Below are 15,183 nucleotides of genomic sequence, written 5' to 3' on the forward strand. Positions count from 1 at the left end.
GTCCGGAGACCCTGAGGTTGGACCAGATCGGACCCCGGAGCCCGCAGCCAGCGCGGAGCTGGGGGTGGGGGGTGGGGGGCGAGGAGGGGTGCGGCTCTCAGTCCCCGCCCCGGGGCGGAGCCAAGGCCGGATCTTGCGGAGAGCTTAGCCCGCGGGAGCCCGCCGGGCTCGCAGCCCGTTCCCGCCCGCAGGCGGGCGCATGTGCAGGAGCAGCTTCCCCCAGCCCGCCCCGGTCCCGGCGGGTTCCGCTGCGGCCGCCATGGCGCGAGGAGACGCCCCGCGGGACAGGTGAGCTGGGGACCAGGTGGGCTGCGTTCCGGGCCCAGGTAGCCGTGCGCAGCGCCAGCCGCTCCCCGGGCTGCCGAGACCGGGTTGAACTACAATTCCCAGCAGCCGACTCCCGGGGCCGCCCGAGCCGGGGACGTGAGCGCTGTGGTCCGCTCGCTGGCGCGGGAGGCCCGGGCGGCCGGGGCGCGCGTCCTCGGGGTGACCTTCTCGCCGACGTCCGCAGCTACCACCTGGTCGGGATCAGCTTCTTTATCCTGGGGCTGGGCACCCTCCTTCCCTGGAACTTCTTCATCACCGCCATCCCGGTGAGACACGCGGCCAACTCCGTGCATGCCTGGGACCGGGGCTTAGCAGGCGCGTCCCCTGGGCTCGGCGGAAGCGCGGAGCGTCCGACGGCCAGGAAAGCCAAACTTTCCCAAATGCCCCGGTCTCAGGGGGCCCCGGGGGTCTGTGACCAGCAAAGGAGCTGCCCACCACCTCCTCTGTGCGGACCCCGTCCCCGGCCGCTCACTCCTAGACTGGGCCACGAATCAGATTCGTTCATTTCTCGCACATTTAATGGGCACCCACTGTGAATACAGCGCAAACAGGGAGGCTGCCCCTTGGGGTGGGGTTGCTCCTTTCGCTTGTGTGCAGCTCCGTTGCAGGGGTCCCTGGAGGACCTGGCTCTGCTGGCCCTGAGACCTCGTGATAATCAGCCCTGGGCTTGAGCTAGGCAGGGACCTGGGGCTATTAATACCGTAACACGACGTGTGCATTCCCAGCCTGGAGCAGTTCTCCGGGGCCCCAGGGGACGCATTTGCAGGCTGGGAGTAGTGTAGGCGGAGTGGGGGTGGGGTGGGGGTGGACAGGAGGGAAGAGGACACTCCAGGGGAGGTGGCAGCTGGGCAGGAGCAGCGAGGCAGGTGAGGTCCAGAGCCTGACACGCTGGCACTTGGCAGGGTGGAGCAGCTGGGATCGGACGCTGAAGGGGAGGGGTGATCTGGAGCGAGCCCTGAGCCGGCGGCTCCCAGGCTTGCCCTGTGTCCCAAAGTTGAGCTCAGCGCATCTCCTTGGAGCTCCGGCTGTGGGCCAGGTGCTGGGGACCGTGCAAGGGCAGGGCCAGCAGGCCCCACAGACACGAGCCAGGCAGTCACAACGTTGGGGAGAGCTGGGGGAGGCTGGGGGGAGGGGGTTCCTGACCCTGCTCTGCCTCTGTCTCCGGCAGTACTTCCAGGGGCGGCTGGCGGGGGCCAACGGCACAGCCGGGGCCCTGAGCACCAACCACACGGGCCCCACAGACGCCTTCAACTTCAACAACTGGGTGACACTGCTGTCACAGCTGCCTCTGCTGCTCTTCACCCTCCTCAACTCCTTCCTGTACCAGTGGTGAGACCCGCCCCCACCCGGAGGACCCCCCACCATCCCAGCCCCTGCTGCACCTGCCTGCCTCCCCTCCCCCACCTGCCCCCCTCAACTCCTTCCTGTACCAGTGGTGAGACCCGCCCCCACCCGAGGACCCCCCTCCCTCCCAGCCCCGGCTGATGCTCCCCCCACCTGCCCCCCCTCAACTCCTTCCTGTACCAGTGGTGAGACCCGCCCCCACCCGGAGGACCCCCCTCCCTCCCAGCCCCGGCTGCACCTGCCTGCCTCCCCTCCCCCCACCTGCCCCTCCTCAACTCCTTCCTGTACCAGTGGTGAGACCCGCCCCCACCCGAGGACCCCCCACCCTCCCAGCCCCGGCTGCACCTGCCTGCCTCCCCTCCCCGGCTGATGCTCCCCCCGCCTGCCCCCCCTCAACTCCTTCCTGTACCAGTGGTGAGACCCGCCCCCACCCGGAGGACCCTCCTCCCTCCCAGCCCCGGCTGCACCTGCCTGCCTCCCCTCCCCCCACCTGCCCCCCCTCAACTCCTTCCTGTACCAGTAGTGAGACCCACCCCCACCCGAGGACCCCCCTCCCTCCCAGCCCCGGCTGATGCTCCCCCCACCTGCCCCCCCTCAACTCCTTCCTGTACCAGTGGTGAGACCCGCCCCCACCCGGAGGACCCCCCTCCCTCCCAGCCCCGGCTGCACCTGCCTGCCTCCCCTCCCCCCACCTGCCCCCCCTCAACTCCTTCCTGTACCAGTGGTGAGACCTGCCCCCACCTGGAGGACCCCCCCCCAGCCCCGGCTGATGCTCCCCCCACCTGCCCCCCCTCAACTCCTTCCTGTACCAGTGGTGAGACCCCCCCCACCCTCCCAGCCCCGGCTGCACCTGCCTGCCTCCCCTCCCCTGCTGATGCTCCCCCGCCTGCCCCTCCTAGCAGTTTCCTGTACCAGTGGTGAGACCCGCCCCCACCCGGAGGACCCCCCACCCTCCCAGCCCCGGCTGCACCTGCCTGCCTCCCCTCCCCGGCTGATGCTCCCCCCGCCCCTCCGAGCAGCATCCCGGAGGCCGTTAGGATCCTGGGCAGCCTGCTGGCCATGCTGCTGCTCTTCGCTCTCACGGCCGCGCTGGTCAAGGTGGACGTGAGCCCTGGGCCCTTCTTCTCCATCACCATGGCCTCCGTCTGGTTCATCAACTGTGAGCACCTCTGCCCGACCCCGCCCCCCAGCCACCCGACACAGGCCTCAAGCCCGGCCTGTTCCAAGCCAAGGAATGAATGGAGGGGGGTGTTGCCCCAGAGTGCCTGGGGGGGGGGGGGCCCTGGGGAAGCGGATCCCTGCCCCGCCTGGTTGGGAGTGTGTGCACCCTGCCGGCACCTCCTCCAGGGAGCCCCCCAGGCCTGTGTGGCTGAGCAGCCGCCCCCATCCCTGTGCGTCCGCAGCTTTCTGCGCAGTTCTGCAGGGCAGCCTCTTCGGGCAGCTGGGCACCATGCCGTCCACGTACAACACCCTCTTCCTCAGCGGCCAGGGCCTGGCCGGGATCTTTGCTGCCCTTGCCATGCTCACGTCCATGGCCAGTGAGTGCGCTTGGGTGGCCGCAGGGCGGGGCAGGCTTGGGGGTTTGCGGAGCAGACAGGGCCTGTGGAAAGGAGGTGGCTGGGTTCTGGGGGGAGGTGGGGCGTGGGCCCTGCAGTGAGGGAGAAGGTTAGCCCATGAGCACTGGGCTGACCTCCCACCGGGGGCGGGACTGCTGGGGCCAGCACTGGCGGGCTTCAGAGACATGGGGACACCGAGGCATTGAAACTCCGTGTGTCGTGGTCCCCAGGCTACTGACCGCTCGGTCCTGGTCTGACTGCAGGGAGACAAAGGCCCTCACCCACAGAGTGAGAGGAGGGAAGGGCTGGCCTGTGGGTTCTGCGGGAGCCCGTGGGACCTCCCCACCCCCACAGCTCCCTGTCCCACTGCAGGTGGTGTGGATGCCCAGACCTCCGCCCTGGGGTACTTCCTCACGCCCTGCGTGGGCATCGTCCTGTCCATCGTGTGCTACCTGAGCCTGCCGCACCTGGTGAGCCTGCCACCACGGGGCCCCCGCTCTCCACGGGTCCTGGGGAGGCGGAGGAGTCGGCCAGCAGCACGTGGGGAGGGAGCCCGCCCCTCAGTCCCGTCAGCTACGGCCAACACTTCCTGATCCTGCAGGAGTTTGCCCGCTACTACCTGGCCAAGAAACCATCGCAGGCCCCGACCCAAGAGCTGGAGACCAAAGCCGAGCTCCTCCAGTGTGGTAAGCTGCAGGCCCCTCCCCCGCAGGGCAGGGGAGGCCCAGAGGAGGCTGGAGCCCCTTGCCCGCGACGCGGTCCCCTCTGGTCCTCGCCGGAGCCGCACCACGTGGCCTTGTGCATCAGAGGCAGGAAATCACAGAGAGAAGCCCCGCCCCGTCCCGCATCACAGCGCCTGAGTTCCAATCCAGCTTCCTGCTACAGCACACCCTGGGGGCAGCGGTGGTGGCTGAAGGACTCGGCTCCCTGCTGCCCACTTGGGCTCCAGGCTCTGGCCCAGCCCCAGCTGTTGCAGGCATTTGGGGGGTGAATCAGCACATGGAAGATTCTCTCTCCCTCTCTCTCTCTCAGTCTCTCTGCCTTTCAGATAAAATGAGGGTGAAAATCACTTGGCTAAATTAAAAACCAAGAAGTCTGTAGAACTGGAGTCATCCCCCTCACTGCCCTTCCGGCCTCAGTTTCCCCATCGTGCAGGGCAGAGCTGTGCTGCATGTGTGTGAGTTCTGGACCCAGACCTCTGAGCCTGAATCCTGGCTTCACACAGCCACGCAGCCCCTCAGCCCTGCTGGGCCTCAGGGTCTCCACGGGCAGTGGGAGAGGCTCACGGGTGGTCGTGTGTCACGTGATGATGGGGCTGCCTCCTGCTGGTGCCGCGTGCGTCACTGCACGGCCTCCCGACACGACCCAGAGACGCGGTGAGCGAGGCACAAAGAAGCCACCACGGCCTCCTGCGGTGGCTGTTTTATAGTCAACTTTTTTTTTTTTAATATTTATTTATTTGAAAGGCACAGTTGCAGAGAGAGACAAAGATCTTTGATCGGCTGGTTCACTCCCCAAATGGCTGCAATGGCTAAGGATGGGCCAAACTGAAGCCAGGAGCCAGGAGCTTCTTCCAGGTCTCCTATGTGGGTGCAGGGACCCAAGCGCTTGGGCCATCTTCTACTGCTTTCCCAGGCCACAGCAGAGAGCCGGATCAGAAGTGGAGCAGCCAGGACTTGAACCTGAGCCCATATGGGATGCCAGTGCTGCGGGCTGGGGCTTTAACCCGCTGCCCCACAGTGGCAGCCCCAGGGATATATTTATAACAAGATGTACTGGCTCATAAATATACAAACCAGCAGCATTGTGGTTGGGTATCACGTACGGTCACTTGAGGACAGCTCGGTCCTGACCGGGCGGTGCTGTGGTTGCGTGGACATCTCAGGGCGTTACTTGCAGAGACCAAGATGGCTCCACTGATGCTAAGTGACCTCATCTCAGGGGACCACCGAGCTCTCTGTGGCCCTGCTGTGCTGTCACAGGAGTGGCAGCGTGGGCCTGGTTACGCCCACGTCACCCCACGTGTGATGCACTGGCTGCAACGCGCCGATGGCCATGGCCCCTCTCATCCTCTGCACAGGACCCTGTGTGCCTAACAGAGCAGCCACGCGCCTCGCCACCCCGGTTCCCTCCGGCACGCTGGCCGGAACCGCAGGGGACCTCCCTCCGGGGCAGGGCATGGTGTCAGGAAACCCGGCAGGTGACAGGCACGACCCTCCCCTCTGCCTTGGCCCCAGATGAGAAGAACGGGGTTCCCAGCAGCCCCCAGAAGGCGGCCCTGACCTCGGATGTTGACCCTGAGAAGGAGCCGGAGCTGGAGCCTGCGGAGCCCAGGGATCCGGGAAAACCCTCGGTCTTCGTGGTCTTCCGGAAGGTTTGGCTGGGACGCGGGCCCCCCCCCCCCGTCCCCGCCCCCGCCCCCGCCCCCGCCCCCGCCCCCACCCCCGCCCCCGACTCCCTCTGGGCACCCGGCTCTGGGCAGGGCTGCGGCAGCGGGCCGGGGCGTGCCCGCCTGCTCACACCCCTGCCTCCGGCTCCCAGATCTGGCTGACGGCGCTGTGCCTTGTGTTGGTCTTCACAGTCACCCTGTCGGTCTTCCCCGCCATCACTGCCATGGTGACCAGCTCCACCAGCCCCGGGAAGTGGAGTGAGTGTGCGGCGCCAGGAGGGGCGAGGCGGGGGGAGCGCAGGGCAGCCAGGGAGGGGGCGCTGGGCCCAGGGTGAGCCCCCAGCCTTCTCCCTCCCAGGTGAGTTCTTCAACCCCATCTGCTGCTTCCTCCTCTTCAACGTCATGGACTGGCTGGGGCGGAGCCTGACCTCCTACTTCCTATGGGTGAGCGCGCCTGTGGGATCCGACCAATCAGGAAGCAGCTGGGAAGGGGGGCGTGTCCCAGCACTCAGGGATCCCGCCAGGGGACAGCCAGCCGCGGGGCGATGGGGGGCGTGCAGGCCAGGGCCTGGGAAGCAGAAGCCACGCGTGTTTGAAAAGCGTGGGCCTCTTCCAGCTGTGCCGCCGAGAGGGCACGCTGCAGATCGGGCGGCCGCTGTGGGCTGAGGGGTCGCTCCGATGGGTGCGTGTGCAAGGCGGGAGCCCGGGGCGCCCCAGGGCGCGTGCTCACCCCCGCGTCTGCCCCAGCCCGTGGAGAACAGCCGGCTGCTGCCCCTGCTGGTCTGCCTGCGCTTCCTCTTCGTGCCTCTCTTCATGCTGTGCCATGTGCCCCAGCGTGCCCGGCTGCCCATCCTCTTCCCCCAGGACGCCTACTTCATCATTTTCATGCTCCTCTTCGCCGTCTCCAACGGCTACCTGGTGTCCCTCACCATGTGCCTGGCACCCAGGTCAGGGGGTACGGTGGGGCCCGGGGCGGGGAGGTGGGGCGTCCACGAAGGAGGCCCCTTCTGCTCTGGCCAGCCCAGCCCCAACTGGCCCCAGGCCTCGCTAGCGCCCCCCTGTGGTCAGGCCAGGAGCTAGGCAGAGGAGACAGACCGGGAGGTGCCCACCTGGTGGAGTAGCCCAGGCACGGGTTCTGGGGCATCCTCTTCTGCCTCAGTTTCCCCATCGGTGGATAAGGGGAGCTGGGGTGTTGATTAAAGGCAGTATTCATGTTTTATCCTGGCAGAGGGAAGGTGACAGGTCTGGGGCGGGGCCTACGTTCAGGGGGAGCCGGAGCCCTGGGACGCTGGGGTCATCCTGGGCTGGCAGCTTCACGCCGTGGGGCAGGAGGGTAACAGCCTGGTGACAGTGACCCGGGCGTGCGGCCGGAGCCTGGCACAGACCACGGGGACTGGCAGCCCTCCGGGGCTGAGCCTGGCCGGAGCCGGCGTTTTCTGAAGGGCTCCCGTTCTGGTGTGTTCCAGGCAGGTGCTGGCGCATGAGAGGGAGGTGGCCGGCGCCCTCATGACCTTCTTCCTGGCCCTCGGACTCTCCTGCGGGGCCTCCCTCTCCTTCCTCTTCAAGGCCCTGCTCTGAAGCCCCCTGTGGAGCTGAGACCACCCAGCCCCTGGGGAATGACAAGCCGGGCTCAGGCTGTGCCGGGAGGGCCGGGAGCTGCTCACCGGGGGTGCTCCGAGGTCAAGTTCACCGAGGGTCACTCGCACCCAGGAACGGATCGGGCCTTGTAGAAGACCCACTCAACGGAGCAGGGACAAGAGAGTGCAACCGACCGTGGCGCTGCCCACCGTGAGACTGCATGTCAGTGCCAAGGGGGCCTTGCCCACATGGGCCCTGCCCTGGGCTCAGAGTCGGAGGTGGGGCCGGGCAGGTGCTCCTCCCTCCAGGCCTCAGCCGGCCCCAAGATCAAGTCTCTCCAAGCTGGGGGCAAAGGATGCTGGGAGAGTGGAGGGGGAGCAGGTGCTGAGGCTCCGAGGGTGCTCTGTGGACTGGGGCCTGCGCCTCCAGCTGCCCGTTGCCAACGCTCACTCTCCCTGGGTCTGGCTCTGGGCACCGTGTCAGCCTGCACGTGGGCACCTCACTTTACAGCTGGCCAGTGTCTGCACACCCCACTCTCCGTGCAGCCTCCCCGAGGCCGGGGAGGGAGCAGAGCAAGACCGTCGTGCAGGCGGGAAATCAGGTCCAGAGGGGAGGACTGCACCCCAGCCCCCACCTCCTGCAGGTGCTGTTCTGCCTGCCCCCTGCCCGCTCCTCTTCCTCGGGGGCTCAGGGCTGGGGCCCCACGCACTGCCCCACCTTTCTGCTCCTGGATCTGTTAACAGCCACGTTTGTTTGTATGATGTGTTTCCTGAGTCGTTATTGCCAAAGTTGGCCTCAGCTGGATACAGTGGGAGTGACTGTACCCACTTGACAGATGGGATGACTGGGGCCCTCAGAGGGGCAGCGGTGGGTGGACCCCCTGTGCTGGGCTCTCTGGGGGGAGCTGACCGGCATGCATCGGGTGGCCCTGGGCAGAGCACCTGTGCTGGTCCTCTCCACTGGCTCTCACCAGCGCCCTCTGCTGGTTGCTCCCATGCAGAACTCGGCCTCAGAGGGCAGTGAGCCTGGGCAGGGCTTCCACAAGCTGGTGCCTCTCCAGGCAGGTAGAGGGAGACCTGCGTCTACACTGCCTTCCCGCCAACACTCGCTGAGCACCCCTCACATGTGAGGTGCTGAAGCCAGCACAGGGCACCTGCTCCGAAGGCAGTGGCTCTGTTGATATCAAAGCAGAAGGTGAGAGCTGGCACTGTGGTGCAGCGGGGTAAAGGCACTGCCTGCAGCCCCGGCATCCCATATGGGCGCCGGTTCGAGTCCCAGCTGCTCCGCTTCTGATCCAGATCTCTGCTAATGCGCCCGGGAAAGCAGCGGAGGATGGCCCAAGAGCTGGGGCCCCTGCACCCTCTTGGGAGACCTGGAAGAAGCTTCTGGCTTCTGGTTCAGCCCTGGCCGTTGCTGCCACTTGGAGAGTAAACCAGTGGATAGACCAAGCTCTCTGTCTCCCTCTGTAACTCTGCCTTTCAAATAAACAAAAAGAAATCTTTAGAAAGAGAGCGAAGAAAGACACACAACATGACTGTAGTAACTAAAAGAAGCCACAGGGCAAAGGGAGATTTCTCCTTCCTTTTTTTTCCTCCTATCTTTCCTTCCTCCAGCAGAAAGAGACAGATGTACCACCCGCTGTTCACTCCCCAAAAGCCACAGTGGATCCAGCCGAAGCTGAGAGCCGGGACTCTGCAGGCCTCCCACGTGGGTGGTGGGGATCCGATTACATGAGGCACCATCAGCGCCTCTAGGTCTGCACTAGCAGGAAGCTGGAATCTGGAGCAGAGCCAGGGCTCGAGCCCAGGCCCTCCCACGTGGGACGTCCCGGCTGACTCACGTCCACCAGGCCGCATGTCCACGCCAGGGCTCGGAGCTTTTATTATTATTATTATTTATTTGAAAGAATTAGAGGTCTTCCCTCTATTGGCTCACTCCCCCAAATGGCTGCAACAGCCAGGGCTGGGCCAGGCCAGAGCCAGGAGACAGGAGCTTCTCCCTGGTCTCCTTCGTGGGTGGGAGGGGCCCAAGCGCTTGAGCCATCTTCTCTTCCCAGGCCCAATAGCAGGGAGCTGGATCAGAAGTGGAGCGAGCAGCTGGGGTGCCAACGCTGTAGACAGCGTCTTAACCCACTACGCCACAGCGCCGGCAGTGGGTTCAGTGCTTTGATCACTGTCCACACCTGCTGTGGGCCAGGCCTGGCTGGTCTACACACCCTGAAACACGCTTCCATGGCCAAGGAAGGCCGACTGTGAGAAGTGGGCCAGCGCTGTGGCGTACGAGGCTAAGCCTCTGCCTGCCGCACCAGCATCCCATGTGGGCGCCAGTTCGTGTACTGGCTGCCCCTTTTCCGATCCAGCTCTCTGCTGTGGCCTGGGAAAGCAGTGGACCTTGGCCCAAGTCCTCGGGCCCCTGCAACCCGTGTGGGAGACCTGGAAGAAAGTCCTGGGTCCTGGCTTTGGATCGACTCAGCTCTGGCCATTGTGGCCACTTGAGTGAACCAGTGGATGGAAGCCCTCTCTCTGTGCCTCTGCCTCTCTTGCTGGGCTGGAGTGGAGGTGGGGCACCCCAGCTGGAGGTACCAGAGTGTGGAGGGCACGAACTCGGAGCATACAGCAGAGACTTAAGGGAGGAGGGAGCTCTGGGGGTTGAAGGAGGGACGGGGAGAGGATGAGGCAGGGGCGGGGCTTGGGGACAGATGCTGCGGGGCCAAAGGGTCTGCGCTCCATCCTGAGACACAGGACTTTAGCTGGACTGACCCGGTCAGATCTGTGTTTTATGGAGACCCTGCTGGCGGCCCGAGGTCCAAGCCCTGGAGGGAAGGAAGGGCCGGAAGCAGCGGTCATGGCAAATGGCCACTTAGAGAGAGGAGAGCCAGGGGGTAGCAGGGCGGCCCTTTCACCCTGGGGTGAATGATTCTTTTCCGTACGAGCATTGGGAACCTGGCCTTGCCTGGCCCAGAGCCCCAGAAAAGTGGGGAGCCCAGAGGATCGCGAGGCCTGGCTGTGCAGGGAGAGGACCAGCGTTTGCCCCTAGACCTGCCAGACCCATGTGGGGCCGGGAAGGCAGACCCTACCTCCCTGCAGGCCAGGCGGTCCCAGAACTCAGTCCCTGGGGTCTCCCTGGAGTGAGCTGGGCAGGGCAGTGCGGCTGGAATCCAGCTTCCCGTGCTCCTTCCTGGCCTTGGATCGGGATGCAGCTGAGAGATTGATTGATTTGAAAAGACAGTTACAGAGAGGGAGAGACAGAGCTCTTCCATTCGCTGGTTCACTCCCCAAATGGCCTCATCAGCTGGGGCGGGGCCAGGCACGAGCCAGAAGCCTGGAATTCCATCCGGGTCTCCCAAGGGGGTGCAGGGCCCAAGCACTGGGGCCATCCTCCACTGCTTCCCCAGGCCATAGCAGAGAGCTGGGTTGGAAGTGGAGCAGCCGGGACTTGAACCAGTGCCCATACGGGATGCCGGAGCTGCAGGCGGGGGCTTTACCCTCTAGGACACAGTGCCGGCCCTGCAGCTGGCCTTTGAGATTGGGAACAAACAGGGGGCCTGATGGACTGTCCTTGCCTGGCCCTCTCCTGAAGCCTGCTGCCCAGCCCCGCACAGCCCTGCCCAGAGCCCCTCAGAATCAGCAGGCTCGGGGCTGGCTTGGGGGTGGGGGCGCAAGCCGGGCTCCAAGCAGAGCCACAGCCATTGGAAGCCCAATGTCGGCCCGCAGTTGCTGACTCTCTTATGGGGAGGCGGGGTTAGCACTGGCGGGAATCCGCTGATGAGACGCGTTTGACATCTGTGACAGGTCTCTGCCCACCACACCGCAGCGCTGGTCACACTGGGGCGTGGCCGCAATGCCCAACTCCACCCCCGGGGTCTTGGCCTCTCAGGCTTTGCAAGGGGAATGCATCTCTGGCCACAGCCATTGGACCAGGGTGGACCAGGGCTGGGCTCCCATTGGCCAGTCTGCAGCCTATGAGGTGGCCTGGTGCTAGTGTCCTGGAGACAGGAGCCAATCAGCTCACGTGTCTTGGAAGAACCAAACTGCTAAGTGGCGGGGGGAGGTTCTTGAGGTCACTTGCACATCAGAATGACTAGCTCACGGGTGTCCTCGCATCATCGAATGGATTCTCGATGGATCTGGGGGCACTGGTGTCTCAGAGCTTCTTGGCAAAGCCACTGTAGCTGGGTCACGTGGCTGGACTCCCCTTTCCTTTTGCAGAACCAATCTGTTGGGTACTGATGTACCCATTTTACAGATGAGTAAACTGAGGCTCGGTGGGGCCAAATAGGATACCATGTTAGCAACAGTAACGACTTAGGGCCCATCCTGCCAAAGAGGCACTGAAAAAAATGAGCAAGAACTCTTGGAACCAACTTTGCTGGAGCTCTGGCAGATAGTCCAGGGTTTAAATAAACAGGCGAACACCACTTCAAGAAAGAGACAACTAAAAAAATGCTTGAGAGCCTGTGGTGCTCCATTTGCCCTGTTCCTTCCCCTCCTGGAGCTGGTGGCTGGGAAGAAGGCGCTCCCAGGGGGACACCACTGCTGGGTCCGCGGGAGCAGAGCTCTGGGAGAATCCTTCGTCTCCGTGTGGCCTGGCCGGGGCTACCCGAGGGCCGACGATGGGCACTTGCCTGTGTTTGCTGAGGTCTCGCTCAGAACAGGGAAGCTTCTACTCAGAGGGCGTTCTCGGAACCCGGAAGGCAACTCGGCAGTCCTCTGGGGTCTGCGGCAAATACCAGACATGCTGGATCCACTGATCCAACCCCCCAGGGCGGGCGCTGACACACTGGGATCCACTGATCCAACCCCCCAGGGCGGGCGCTGACACGCTGGGATCCACTGATCCAACCCCCCAGGGGCAGGCGCTGACACGCTGGGATCCACTGATCCAACTCCCCAGGGGCGGGCGCTGACACGCTGGGATCCACTGATCCACTCCCCAGGGGCGGGCGCTGACACGCTGGGATCCACTGATCCACTCCCCAGAAGTGGGAGCTGACACGCTGGGATCCACTGATCCAACCCCCAGGGGCAGGCGCTGTGGTGCAGTGGGTTAAAGCCCCAGCCTGCAGTGCCCGGCACCCCATATGGACGCCAGTTCAAGTTCCGGCTGCTCCACTTCCAATTCAGCTCCCTGCTACTGCGCCTGGGAAAGCAGCGGCAGAAAGCTGAAGTGTTTGGGCTCCTGCCACCCACAAATGGGACCAGGAAGAAGCTCCTGGCTCCTGGCTTCAGCCTGGCCCAGCCTTGGCTGTTGCAGCCACTTGGGGAGTGAACCAGAGGGTACAAGATTTCTCTGTCTCTCCCTCTCTTTTTTCTATAATTCTGCCTTTCAAATGAAAAAAAAATACTTTTTTTTCTTAAATATGTTGGCCGGAGTTAATTTAAAAAATGATTCAGGAGCCAGCGCTGTGGTGTAGCAGATTGCCAGCATCCCATATGGGCACCAGTTTGAGTCCCAGCTGCTCCACTTCTGATCCAGCTCCCTGCTAATGCTCCTGGGAAAGCAGCAGAAGACGGCCCAAGTGCTTGGGTCCCTGCACCCACGTGGGAGACCCAGAAGAAGCTCCTGGCTCCTGGCTTTGGCCTGGCCCACAGCCCTGGCTGTTGCAGTCATCTGGAGAGTGAACCAGCTGATGGAAGATTTCTCTCTCTCTCTCTCCCTCTCTCTCCCCTCCCCCCATCTCTGTGTAACTCTTTCAAATAAAATAAAAATAAAATTTTTTTTTTGACAGGCAGAGTGGACAGTGAGAGAGAGAGAGAGAGAGAAAGGTCTTCCTTTGCCGTTGGTTCACCCTCCAATGGCCGCCGCGGCCGGCGCGCTGCGGCCGGTGCACCACGCTGATCCCATGGCAGAAGCCAGGAGCCAGGTGCTTTTCCTGGTCTCCCATGGGGTGCAGGGCCCAAGCACCTGGGCCATCCTCCACTGCACTCCCTGGCCACAGCAGAGGGCTGGCCTGGAAGAGGGGCAATCGGGACAGAATCCGGCGCCCCGACCGGGACTAGAACCTGGTGTGCCGGCGCCGCTAGGCGGAGGATTAGCCTAGTGAGCCGCGGCGCCGGCCAAAAACAAAAATTTTTAAAGCAGGTGGTTGTTGGGGAAGGCATTCAGCCAGGTGAAGACAACAGTCAAAACCCCTGTGTCCCATTTGGAGTCCCAGGTTCGAGTCCTGCTCCAGCTTCCTGCTAATGCGGACCCCGGGAGGCAGCGGCAGTGGCTCCAGTGACTGGGCGCCTGCCTCCCACATGGAGAGCTGGGCTGAGCTCCTGGCTCCTGGCTTCAGCTTAGCAGGGGTCTGCTGAGGGCTCGCTCTGGCTCTCAGTGTCTCTCCTCTCAAAATAAATACATAAAAATTAGCAAACAAAAAAGGCACCTGGCTCAAGACCGGACCACAGACTCAAACCTCCATCTTCAGCACCCACTCTGCCTGCGCTGCTTCCCAAGGAAAGTGGCTCTGGCTGCCCCGGGGTGCCATGGGGGGCAGCGGACAGCAGCCAGCGTCCTTGTGTCTGGCTCAGGCAAAGCATTGCTCCCAGCTCCTGGGGGTGGGCCCGGGGGCTCCAGAGCCACGCTCTGAGGACTTGGGGAGGGTGGGCAGGATGAGAGCTCTCTGAGAGTCGGGGAAGAATGATCGGTCGGGAGTGGGCAGACCTCGCCCCAGGGGCTGTTGGGAGAACTCGGGGGTGGAAAACTCCAGCCAATGACCTTCCTCTGGAGCAGAGTGGTCCAATTAGCTGACTTCCAGGCCCCGCGCCGGGCTTGATGTGACTGGGGACAGAACACGGTTGAAATTGGCAGCTGGGGAAAGTCATTTGTGAATGACACGATATGCGGCTGAACCGACTCCGTTCTAGGGAGCTGGGATGGTGCTGGGTGTAGACGGCAGAGACCAGTCTGGAAAGACATGGGACCTGGGGGCCCGCGCTGTGGCGTAGTGGGCTGAGTCGCTGCCTGCAGCACCAGCGTCCCGTATGGGCTCAAGTTCCATTCCAGCTACCCCACTTCCGATCCAGCTCCCTGCTAATGCACCTGGGAAAGCAGCGTAAGATGGCCCAAGTGCTTGGGCCCCTGCACCCACGTGGGAGACCCGGATGCAGCTCCTGGCTTCTATCTGGTCCAGCCCCAGTTCCTTGTGGCCATCTGGGGAGGGAACCAGCAGATGGGAGATATTGCCCTCTCTCTGTAACTCCGCCTTTCAAATAAACAAATTAAAAAAAAAAAAAAAGGCTGGGGAGTCTGGGTGGAATCAGCAGTATTGGCTCATCCTGGCTCACCTCGTGTGTTGGTTTGACTGGGCTGTGGCACCGACACATGATCAAACACCAGTGTAAGCGTGGCTGTGGGTGTCCTTTTTGGGCCAGATTAACCTTTTTATTTTATTTATTTGAAAGACAGAGTTACAGAGAGAAGTAGAAACAGAGAGAGAGGTCCCCCATCCGCTGGTTCACTCCCCAGATGGCTGCAATGGCCAGAGCTGGGCCAATCTGAAGCCAGGAGCCAGGAGCTTCTTCCAGGTCTCCCACGTGGGTGCAGGGGCCCGAGCACTTGGACCATCTTCTACTGCTTTCCCAGGCCACAGCAGAGAGCTGGATAGGAAGAAGAGCAGCCAGGACAGGAAGCAGTGCCCATATGGGATGCCGGCACTGCAGGGGGAGGCTTAACCCACTACACCACAGCGCTGGCCCCCAGATACACACTTCTTACATCGCAGAATCACGTTGCCACAATGTGGGTGGGCCTCATCCGGTCAGGTGAAGGCCGTAAGGGAAAACACTGAGGGGGCGGGAATCCAGCCCCATAGCCACAGCTGCCTTCCTCCCAGAAGCCCTAAGGACAGGGGCTGAGGGGCCGCACTGGGCTGCAGAACGTGGCTCCCCAACCCCTCCTCAAGGCAACACCCCCAGCACCCTCCTGTGGGGGGGGGGGGGTCAGGGGAGAGCATGGGGAACGCCGCCCCCCCGCCCCCCCCCCAGGCTGCTGCACCTGCACAGGATA

At 63.5% G+C, this 15,183-nt stretch overlaps 1 protein-coding gene across 8 annotated transcripts; it reads left to right on the plus strand.

Moving 5' to 3' along the window:
• The first annotated feature begins 116 nt into the window (after window positions 1-116).
• On the plus strand, window positions 117-7,952 carry SLC29A2 (solute carrier family 29 member 2). 8 transcript variants are annotated; one of them, XR_016231841.1, is made up of 12 exons: window positions 117-288; window positions 512-593; window positions 1,496-1,656; window positions 2,691-2,830; window positions 3,075-3,209; window positions 3,600-3,697; window positions 3,829-3,913; window positions 5,465-5,601; window positions 5,809-5,874; window positions 5,975-6,060; window positions 6,364-6,563; window positions 7,083-7,952. XR_016231841.1 is itself a non-coding variant. In XM_051830621.3 (12 exons), the coding sequence occupies exons 1-12, from the start codon at window positions 200-202 to the stop codon at window positions 7,192-7,194; spliced, it is 1,446 nt and encodes a 481-aa protein (XP_051686581.3). In that variant the 5' UTR covers window positions 156-199; the 3' UTR covers window positions 7,195-7,952.
• Window positions 7,953-15,183: the final 7,231 nt, after the last annotated feature.

Source organism: Oryctolagus cuniculus, chromosome 1 (assembly GCF_051225735.1).
Source record: "Oryctolagus cuniculus isolate XC-2025 breed Fujian yellow rabbit chromosome 1, ASM5122573v1, whole genome shotgun sequence".
In the NCBI taxonomy this organism is placed as follows: domain Eukaryota; kingdom Metazoa; phylum Chordata; class Mammalia; order Lagomorpha; family Leporidae; genus Oryctolagus; species Oryctolagus cuniculus.